Here is a 10,550-nt window from a genome sequence, read left to right as displayed (position 1 = left end):
AACTTGGCCAGCCTGTTTATTAAAATGTGAAAATGAATAAAATGTTAAAAATAAAATTTTCGAGTTAAAATGAAATGAAAACTAAAATTGGCCTCAAGGCAAGCGCTGACTGGCTGAATGAACGTCACATGTGACGTCACACTGTGTCATCGACGTAAGAACAGGACAAAGTGCACGCGAGCGGATAATTTGGAGTGAGCATATGCACACACGTGTTTGTTTGTAACGAACTTGGTGCTTAGTGATTGCAAAACGATTTTGTACTTTCGTTTGTCGTCAAATACCCATCACATGTCTTCATCACAACTGTTGCTTTTTATTCACTTTCTTGGCTGGTTTCTTCCCAATAAAGTTGTCCCTCATCAATGTCCGCTTCCAGCAACTCCCCCTGTTTTCCATCCTTGCTTGCTCCCTCCTATCAATCCCATGTGACTCTTCCTGTCCCCATGTACAGGAAGAACCCTCATGTCTCTGTACAACGCTCAGCGCTGTGGTGCAGATGTCCAACGCAGCAGGTCCTTTCATGGACTTCGTTCTCCAAAGCAAAAAATGTTTTCGAGGTACAGTCACCTGCCCCCATCCTTCCTCCTGTACCCTTTTACTGTGTTTCTTTCTTTGAGATGTAACCCTCCTCTTTTAAAATTGAGATTAACTCATTCTGTCTTTCGCCACATTTCCTCATATTGAATTTGCCTAAAATTTTCTGTTGCTGAACAATTGAGAACGTCACCCCATCCACTCCCAACATGTGGTTTGTCCCTGCAGAAGTCGCCTCTCTTCAGGATCTTCCAACTCTCCCCAGAGATGTCGCCGCAACATGAGCTTTCGGGGAAGGACGAGTAGCGAGTCGCGTGCGCCGCAGGGCGAACGCTTCGAACATGTGTTCCAGTGCCTCCAACATGGCCTCAGGTGAACTTGGTTATCTGCTGGGATGTTTCCTTTTCTTGAGTTTCACAACACCTTCACCTGGCCCAGTCTTTTCGGTGTTCTGATTTCAGCATGTACATGATGATGCTGGGATCCCAGGTGGTGCTGATACCTGTTATCCACAGTAGTGTCCTTGTAATTCATGGAAACACACCCGTGCATCTCTTATTTGTCCTGCAGTGATACACGTACAAGTTCATTAGGTTAGTTTACATAAAAATGCTGTGATGGACCTATAGGTGGTCTTCGAGCGCTGTCGATCTTGTATATTGGTGTGTGGAGTTGCGTGCGCAGCACAGCCTTGTTGTAACGAGGGTTAAAGAGGTAAAAGTGTGCACCCAACGTGCATCACCAAGAATAGCCGTAGCAAGTGAATGGAATGTGCACCAGAGGATTGTTTGTGTTTGAAAGGAAGTTACAAACAAGCATTTACTTCCTCTATCACCAACAGGGAATATATGCAGTCGAGCAGGACCGAGCTGGAGAACCTCGGGGCGCAGCTCGGTGGGGCCAAAAGATGTTCAAGACTGGTAAGCACCGAAGAAGCCCCCAGCACGGGGACACGTATAATCACCCACCACTCTGGCCTGTCCAGGACCATCACCCAGGGTTAATGGAGTACTCTGACCACCAATAGGATAGCTCTTCTGAAACAATGCATTTGATAGTGAGCCTGGTGCCATGACGAACGTGACATCGTCGTGGCGCTTTGTTTTAGGATCACCACCTGTGGTTTGATGTACCGGCTCTCATCGGGTAGGAGTACCATATGGTATGCACCTTGGGCCTGAAGTCAGTAGTGAGGCGAGAGTTCTGGTAGACAATCACATTTACCATAAAGATCCCTTACAAACCGGAATATCCTTTTTTAGTCACCTTACGTGCTTTAAGTTCGCTGCTCCTTCTCATTGGAATTGGTTGTTGCTTCACCTGCCATTGATATCTTCTTGCTTTAATTGTCTTTTCTTTTGTGTGTGTCCATTCCAGGGAGTCTTATACGACTTGGACAAGGTAAGGATGTACATTATCACACACAATGTGAAGAATCCACTTTTGTAACATTTTAACGGAACGCTTTTGCATTGACGATGATGTTCTTACTTTCTAATATCATCATTATTTTCCTCATCAACACCTTCCCTTCCATGCAGCAAATAAAGAGTTTGGAGCGTTTCTCCCGGCGGGTGGAATTCCACATTAGCAAGGTGAGTTAGACCATGCTCTTGGGTTGGAAAAGATGAGTTAGACCATGCTCTGGGGTTGGAAAAGGTGAGTTAGACCATGCTCTAGGGTTGGAAAACGTGAGTTAGACCATGCTCTAGGGTTGGAAAAGGTGAGTTAGACCATGACCTAGGGTTGGAAAAGGTGAGTTAGACCATGCTCTTGGGTTGGAGAAGGTGAGTTAGACTGTGCACTGGGGTTGGTGAAGGTGAGTTAGACCATGCTCTAGGGTTGGAGAAGGTGAGTTAGACCATGCTCTAGGGTTGGAAAAGGTGAGTTAGTCCATGCACTAGGGTTGGAGAAGGTGGGTTAGACCATGCTCTCGGGTTGGAAAAGGTGAGTTAGTCCATGCACTAGGGTTGGAGAAGGTGGGTTAGACCATGCTCTCGGGTTGGAAAAGTAAATGGAAGTTTGTAGAGTATGGTGATGTTAAACTATTATCAATCTATTGTCTAAAGAGCTTGTATTAAGTGGTTTGGTGGTTTAACTGCTCGACCTGCATGTTTCCGAATCAGGTGGAGGAGCTCAGAGAGAGCCATATCCGTTTGAGACGCCTGCGGGACGGCGCGATGAACATGATGCGAGCATATGAGATGTCGCGGGTGAGCAGCCGTGAGGCACGGCACAGCCTGAGTGAGCTGCAGAAGAGCTTGAATGAGTACACACAGGTACGTAGTGAGCCGGAATAGTGGAGAGGAAATGTGAGGATACTGGAAAATGTAACGGGGTACAGCTGAGGGGAGCAACGCTGGAAATGACTGAAAAATGAGAGCCGTCCTTATATCTACCCACACTTCCCTCAGGCCATATTTGCCGTAGAGAAGGAGATGGAAAGCTACATGGGACAGTTTTACATCACTATGAAAGGTACCTTTGGATTATCACGTACGGATCCGTGTGTTGTCCCTCATTGACCTGGAATGACTTATCTGTATGAATCTGTCCAGTCATGTGCACAGTATGCTTGCTCCATCATCAGTCGCGTGTGGCGAAGCCGTACCCGAGTGATGAAGCGAGGTTGAGGTCGGGATTTGAATGCAGGCCCACAATGGCATACTTCTCTCATAAGGCACATTGATCTGCTTAATGTCCACAACTGAGCACTGGTAGACGGAATAACCAGCTTAACATCCCCAAAAAGAATGGCACGTTACCCCAAAGCAGCAGAATGACCGTGTAAGGAAAGTTGTCGTCAGATCCGATTCCATCAGGGAACTAAACCAGATTAGACAAGTCGTTGACGAGTGTACGATGACCTCTGACATATCATGCTGGTGCTCTCTGATGTATTTTGTGATTTGTTCATGGTTTTTTGGGGGGAGGGATTGATTTTCACGTCTTGTTTTCTAGGCCTGGCCGGATATTCACGACTGTGTTCCGGAGATCATTATGAGGTACGTGAGGTGACCGTGAGCAAGATAGGCCATAGATTCGAGCTGCTTGTGATAAATCTCTTGTCATACATATCTCACTAAAGGGTAATGAAAGCATTTTAGGAAGAGAGAATGTTCAAAGTTAGAGGCCTGTAAGCAAACCGAAGGGAAAGGCCTACAAGTCTGATATCCAAAATGGCGGTCGTCAACACTTCTGTTTCTGATCTCTTCCCAATGGGGGGGGGATCTGCGGTGCCAGGTTACCGTGCAGTATGGAAGGCAACGATGGCAACCGCGCGGACGTATCGACAACGACGGGCAGCAAAGCTGGGAGGCGAGCGAGACCACGCTGCAGCCCTTGGTGTCTGACCTCATGGAAATCAAGGCAAGCTGACTCAGCAGCATTGCGGCCTAGGCGGCTCGGCCAGACTGATTTTATCGGCTCGAGGTTAACCTGGGTCGGGTATCACACAGCACCGTTCGTTCGCCACAACCCGCCAGGCCAGGCTGCATTTGCCGGTCACCACACGTCTTCGTCCCGAGTGTGAAGAGCAGCACTCTTCTTTAACGTTGCAACATTTTTCTCTTTGTGCGTCCATTTCACTTCATCTCGTGGTCATTGTTCGTTGTTTTAGTGTTTCAAGCTCGTTGAACCGTCCCGTGAGCCTTGTGCTACCATCTCTACCATCTCACTTCAGCGTCTGAACAATACGACGTCATCGTACACGTGACACTGACACCGGGTTCGGGCAACAATGGAACACAAACATCTTGATGTGAGCCATCTCGTGTGTTCCATTAACTTCAGTTTGATTGATGTGCGATTCACGTGTCCTGCAGGTGATGGAGCAAAAAGGTTTAATGTCACAGGTGTCCGTTGGAGAGGTGACGTGTGACCCGGCGCAGCTGCTGCGTGTGCTGCCCCAGAACCTCGCTCTCGATGTGAACACCTTGGGAACCATCCGACTTGCTTTCCACATTACCTGGATGTGCGTCGTAAGATATGGCAAACACATACTGTACCGCACAGTCGAGCATGGTGCCACATGGTAGAGTATGGTACCACAATCTGTCGGGTCTCATTGAGAGGAATGGTCTTTCAGACGATTGAAACGATCGGACATGTCTTCTAAAGTCCTCCCACCTCGGAAACGAGTGCTTGGATCAACATGTACGTGGTTGGACAGCACGAACAGTGTGAATATGGACACAGCTTGTCCGAAATGACAAAATCTCTCGTCTCCTGTCAGACAATGAGAACGTTCACTGCAGTCGTTTGAAGAGGGACTGGATGATCACACTGAAGGGGTATTCACGCCATTCAAGTTGATGTAATTCAATAGTGTGTGGGTCATACTCGGGTGGTCATGCAGTATTACCATGAATGGGGTGAGGGTGGGGGGGAATGGTCATGCATTACCTTAACGGGGCTGGGGGGGGGGGGGGGGAATGGTCATGCAGTATTACTATGACGGGGAGGGGGTGGGGGGAATGGTCATGCAGTATTACTATGACGGGGGTGGGGGTGGGGGGGATGGTCATGCATTACCATGATGGGGGTGGGGGGATGGCCATGCATTACCATGACAGGGGTGGGGGGAATGGTCATGCTGTATTACTACGACGGGGGTGGGGGTGGGGGGGAATGGTCATGCATTACCATGATGAGGGTGGGGGTGGGGGTGGAATCATCATGCATTACCATGACAGGGAAAGGAGGGGGGATGGGGGGAATGGTCATGCAGTATTACTACGACGGGGTTGGGGGTGGGGGGAATGGTCATGCATTACCATGACAGGGAAAGGAGGGGGATGTGGGGGAATGGTCATGCATTACCATGATGAGGGTGGGGGTGGGGAGGGGAATGGTCATGCATTACCATGACGGGGGTGGGGGGGATGGTCATGCAGTATTACTACGACGGGGTTGGGGGTGGGGGGAATGATCATGCATTACCATGACAGGGAAAGGAGGGGGATGGGAATGGTCATGCATTACCATGATGAGGGTGGGGGTGGGGGAGGGGGAATCGTCAAGCATTACCATAACGGGGGTGCGGTGGGGGGGAATGGTCATGCATTACCATGGCGGGGGTGGGTGGGGGGAATGGTCATGCATTACCATGATGAGGGTGGGGGTGGGGCTGGAATAGTCATGCATTACCATGATGGGGGTGGGGCGGAATGGTCATGCATTACCATTACGGGGTTGGGGTGGGGGGAATGGTCATGCATTACCATTACGGGGGTGGGGGGGATGGTCATGCACTACCATGATGGGGGTGGGTGGAATGGCCATGCATTACCATTACAGGGGTGGGGTGGGGGGAATGGCCATGCATTACCATAACAGGGGTGGGGGTGGGGGGAATTGTAATGCATTACCATGACAGGGAAAGGAGGGGGTGGGGATGGTCATGCAGCATTACTATGATTGCAGGGGTGGGGGGAGTGGGGAAACATTACTAAGATGGGGGGGGGGTGGTCTCGTTGATGGTCACTCATTAGCATCATGGGGGAATGGTCAGGCATCACTATGAAGGGACTCTCAAATGATGATGGTACATCGTGCCTCAGACACCAAGTTACGCTCAGTCCATTGAAATGCCGACTCTTCAAGCACACATTGGAACCCGTCATGGTACCCCACGTGGTTGCTCAGTGGCCCACGAAGCAGGGAATGTCACACGGCACCACACAGTACCCTTCGTGCCACTGGTTCACTTTTAATATCACAGCACGAAGCCTTTGGCGCCTGATAACCTCATGGACGTTTCCAAGGTTACTCGGTTTCCTAGAACAGTCCTGATTCCAATGAAATGCTACCGTTGTTTTCTGAGGACATTTTGTTTCTACGCTTCACCGGGTGATAGTAGTGATGAGTGTAACCCAGGAAGAGACCATCCGGTTTTATAGAGGTTGAGGTGACTTTGGTGCTTTATCTTGATCAGTGATCCATTGTTTCCACAGGCCATTCATCCAGGATGATTCACCTTCGGCGCTCCACCACTCCAGCTCCACGACCGGGATAATCAGTCGCTCTCTGAGCTCACCTTGCAGTCCACCTGACACACCATCCACGGCTGATCTCGCCTTCTTTGTAAGTCGCTCTCACCTTGTCCCTTTATTAAAAATAATAATAAAAACGCATGGTGGAAAGCCTAAAACATCTAACGTGAGGACATGGCTTCCCTCAACCTCAGGATGGGTCAGAAAATGGCGACGATTCCTCATCTGTGTTCTCCGACTCCTTGGACAGCCCTCTACCCAACGCAGCACACGGTGGTTCCCTTTACAGCCCGCTGTCCCCGGTCTCGCCTCTGGCCAGAGACTGCAGGATGGCAAAGGCTCCCGCTGTCATTCAACCTGTACCAAACTACGGTGGCGGTGGAGAGCGGTCTCTCCCGGGTCGCAGGTCCTTGAGCACTTCAGATCTCGGTGTTTCTGTCGTGGTGGGTTCACGCTAACCTAAATGTTTCACAATGTGACTAACCCTAACCCGAACAGATTACCTGGCGATGTCAGTATCTTCAATGAGTAAAAAGTAAAGGTATTATTACATTAAAATATTATCATAATTTAATACGATGATGTTATGAAAACAATAATGACAACAGTAGTCGTGATGACAATGACCTTGTCTTCCTGAACTTCCTTCCAACAGGGTAACCTTGTACTTCCCACTTCATCGACCGGGCTTTCGAGACCTCACATCGGTGGCCCACCTAGCGCTGGATCGAGATCTGTAGCTCCAAGAGAAAACAAGGACATTTGCCTGGAGGAGGCGATCGCACAACTTCTCCAGACACTCTCGGCCATGGGAAAGCGCTCGAGGGAGATGGTGGAACTCGAGACCGAGATCAACGCTCTGGAGGACGCATTGCAGGTGAGATTTGTTCACAGCAGTTGCTACATAACGAAGATCATTGTGAGGTCGTGTAAGGATTGGTCCACATTGTCATAGGTTGGAGTTACACAATTGCCTCGTCCTTTGTGTCTCATACTGGGCCATTTAAACTGCTGATATTTCCACAAAGTGATACTTTGTTCTGAGACACTACAAATTTTATCACACAAACCACCAGAGGGTGCTATTTCCGTCGCATACATACAAACATACGCTGTAACTGCATTATATGTGTCCTGTATATCAATATTATCTAATATATAAAGCTCTAACCACTGACTCATTGACTGATATTAAAGTTCGAAACCTTCCGGGTGACGTAGAAAGCTGCATTTTCCGTGTTAATGGACATCGAAGCCGATACACCGGGAGAAATCACAGAACCGTTGGAAAGTGTCCGTAAATGAAGATATAAATAAATGAAGAAAAAAAGAAAAGAAAAATCAAATGCAGGTGAGCGACCGAGACAATGGGGAAGCACCTTTCATTATTGCTTACAATGTGTAAGCATATCCCACTAATGTATTGTTGCGGTCACGGGTACCGAGACACCAGATTGTCACTCATGGGGATTAATCCCCGGTTGTCCTCGGAAGAGCTGGACCTGGGGCCTCCGCTCACAATTAACGTTGTGGTACGGTGGGTTGTTTTAAAATCACGCTCCCCACCCAGTTAACCACGAGTTCCAGTGTCCACCATCTAATTATTCCGTTTAACTAGAGGTCACGTGGTTACCTGAGCAGGGAGCGTGCCCTCGGCAAAGCACCAATGTTATCTCGATTAGATTTTAATTATGGCGGCCGAGCGTTTTAACCGCTGGTGCGTGCCGACTATTTTTATGGTCAAATCTGTGGTAATTACCTGCCAGTCTATCTCGGTTCGGACAATGCTAGACCAATAGAAGGAAAGGACAAACACGGCCAGGTTGGAAATCGACGAATAATTTATTTTAAAAAAAATTAATAAGTAAAAAGAAACATTTATTTTCTGAGGTAAATAAAGAATTTCAAAGCAAAATTAATCAAAATGTCAGGAAAGAGACAAAAGAGCAGAAGCTTAAGAGGGGTTGACTTATTTACAGCTAAACACAGACAAGGGTACCCAACAGATCATTTAGGGGGAGGGGAGGGGGAGAATCGTCTCGCTCACCAGAAAGTCGTCCGTGAAGCGAAAACGTCCTGAAAATGCATGCATGTCACATCCGTCGCCAACACCCAGCTTTGCCATGCACCCTCTCGCGGGGCAGCCTTGAACGCCAGTCGACGTCTGGAGGGCACCGAGATCGTCCGTCGCAGGTTTAGACCCTGGTGTTGTTGGTGATCGACCCGAGCCTCACTTGTTGGCAGCACTGCGCACCACACGCTCACTTGCCGAAGCACTGGAAGGGCGAATCGTCTCTTCGGCGCTGGTTCGACACCCGCTTCTTGGTCGCTTCTGTCGCCCTTTGCTTTTTCCTCTCTGGACTTTTTTTTATTTTTTTTTATTTTTTTTTTTTGTATACCTTGGTCGAGGCTCGTATGAGAGCTAACACACAACTCACAGCAAGGAGGCATGAGACAAGAGGGGTGGGAGTGGAAGGGACAAAACATTGGGGAACAGACACAGGTGAACTGTGGAAGGGAGAGGGATGGGGATGGGACGGGGAACATGGCGAGGAGAAGATGGACATTACAGGGACTTTCAGGAAGGAAAGCAGGAGAATTGAAGGAAGTGGGCTTGGGTGGATTATCGGGGGTAGAAAAGATCGAGGATTTGGATGGGGGAAGATAAGAGGTGGTGGTGAACAGCTGTTTTGAAAGCCTGGAGGGAAGAATGGGAAAGAATAGAGTGAGGAAGTTTATTCCAAAGGCGGGAAAAAAGAGGAATGAAAGAGTGAAGATGAGCAGTGATTCGTGATTTTGGTAGTTTTACCAGAAGGGGGTTGTTGGCGGACCTTGAGCGCCCTGTGGAAATGTGGTTGGGACAAATCGCAGAGAGAGCAGGGGGGCAAGGCTGGAGAGGAGTCGGTAGAAGACAGAAAGACCACCGACCAACCTGCGGTGATTGAGTGAGAGGCCCAAAGACTCAGCTTCATTGCGGGAGATGCCAATGATCTTAAAAGCCCTGGTTTCGACAGCGTGAAGTCGAGAAAGGTGGGAGGCAGGAGCACCAGCCCAGAGGGGAGAGCAGTACTCCATCAGGCTACGGACAAAAGCTTTGTAAGTAGTCAGGAGCTCAAGAGGGCCGAGGAAGGACTTTGCACGACGGAGGATTCCCAGTCGGCGACTGGCTTTTGAGGCAAGGTTGGAAATGTGACTTTCCCAGGAAAGGTCATGGCAGATAGTGAGACCCAGAAGCTTGAAAGAAAAGACTTCTTCCAGAGGATTGTTGAGAAAGTGGATGGGGGGTTTTGTAAACGGTCCTTTCGAAGAGACATAGTGAGAGTGTGAGATTTGTGTGGATTGAAAGACATGTTCCACGTGTTGGACCAGTTTGTGATTTTATCCAGATCTGCAGTGAGCGAAGAAGCTGCTGCTTGCCGGTCTGAGGGATGACAGATGGTACGGCAGAGGGTGGAGTCATCGGCAAAGAGAAATAGAGGATTTTCCAGAGAGTCCGAGAGATCATTGATGAAAACCAGAAAAAGAACAGGGCCCAGAACGCTACCTTGAGGAACTCCAGCCTGCACAGGAAGAGGGGATGAAAGAACTCCATTTAGGGCCACACGTTGACTGCGACAGGAGAGGAAGTCTGCGAGCCATGAGTGGAGATGGCCTTGAATACCATGGGAAGAGAGTTTGGTGAGTAGGGCAGGGTGCCAGACTGTGTCAAAAGCACGTGATATGTCCAGGGATACGGCTCGGATTTCCTGTCTGGCATTGAGGACCTCCATCCATTGATGGGAGAGCAGTAGCAGCATATCCAGGGTAGAGTGACCTGGTCTGAAACCAAATTGATGATTGGAAATCAAGCCATTGGAGAAGAGGAAGGATTTCATGTCTAAAGCAATGATGGATTCCATAACCTTGCTGATGATTGGGAGAAGGCTGATTGGTCTGTAGTTACAGGGATCTGTTTTTGCACCTTTTTTATGCAGGGCATTTTTCTCCTCACAGAACGTCCCTCTTTTGCTCGTTTTTTTT

The 10,550-nt window shown here is 48.8% G+C and overlaps 1 protein-coding gene across 1 annotated transcript in view; it reads left to right on the top strand.

Annotated features, from left to right (window-relative positions):
• LOC147024023 (rho family-interacting cell polarization regulator 2-like) overlaps positions 1-10,550 on the top strand; it is a 35,664-nt gene that overhangs the window by 3,904 nt on the left and 21,210 nt on the right. The window contains exons 2-14 of the mRNA XM_085890132.1: positions 455-560; positions 766-909; positions 1,379-1,457; positions 1,915-1,938; positions 2,079-2,132; positions 2,664-2,816; positions 2,952-3,015; positions 3,499-3,542; positions 3,781-3,906; positions 4,362-4,510; positions 6,492-6,621; positions 6,725-6,973; positions 7,186-7,407. Coding sequence (XP_085746258.1) covers positions 466-560; positions 766-909; positions 1,379-1,457; positions 1,915-1,938; positions 2,079-2,132; positions 2,664-2,816; positions 2,952-3,015; positions 3,499-3,542; positions 3,781-3,906; positions 4,362-4,510; positions 6,492-6,621; positions 6,725-6,973; positions 7,186-7,407 — 1,533 coding nt within the window. The 5' untranslated portion in view covers positions 455-465. The remainder of the gene's footprint in view (positions 1-454; positions 561-765; positions 910-1,378; positions 1,458-1,914; positions 1,939-2,078; positions 2,133-2,663; positions 2,817-2,951; positions 3,016-3,498; positions 3,543-3,780; positions 3,907-4,361; positions 4,511-6,491; positions 6,622-6,724; positions 6,974-7,185; positions 7,408-10,550) is intronic.

The sequence above is a fragment of the Eptatretus burgeri genome, chromosome 7 (assembly GCF_056783735.1).
Source record: "Eptatretus burgeri isolate ZD-2024b chromosome 7, Ebu_testis_v1, whole genome shotgun sequence".
Lineage (NCBI taxonomy): Eukaryota > Metazoa > Chordata > Myxini > Myxiniformes > Myxinidae > Eptatretus > Eptatretus burgeri.
This window is presented reverse-complemented; position numbering and strand designations above follow the sequence as displayed.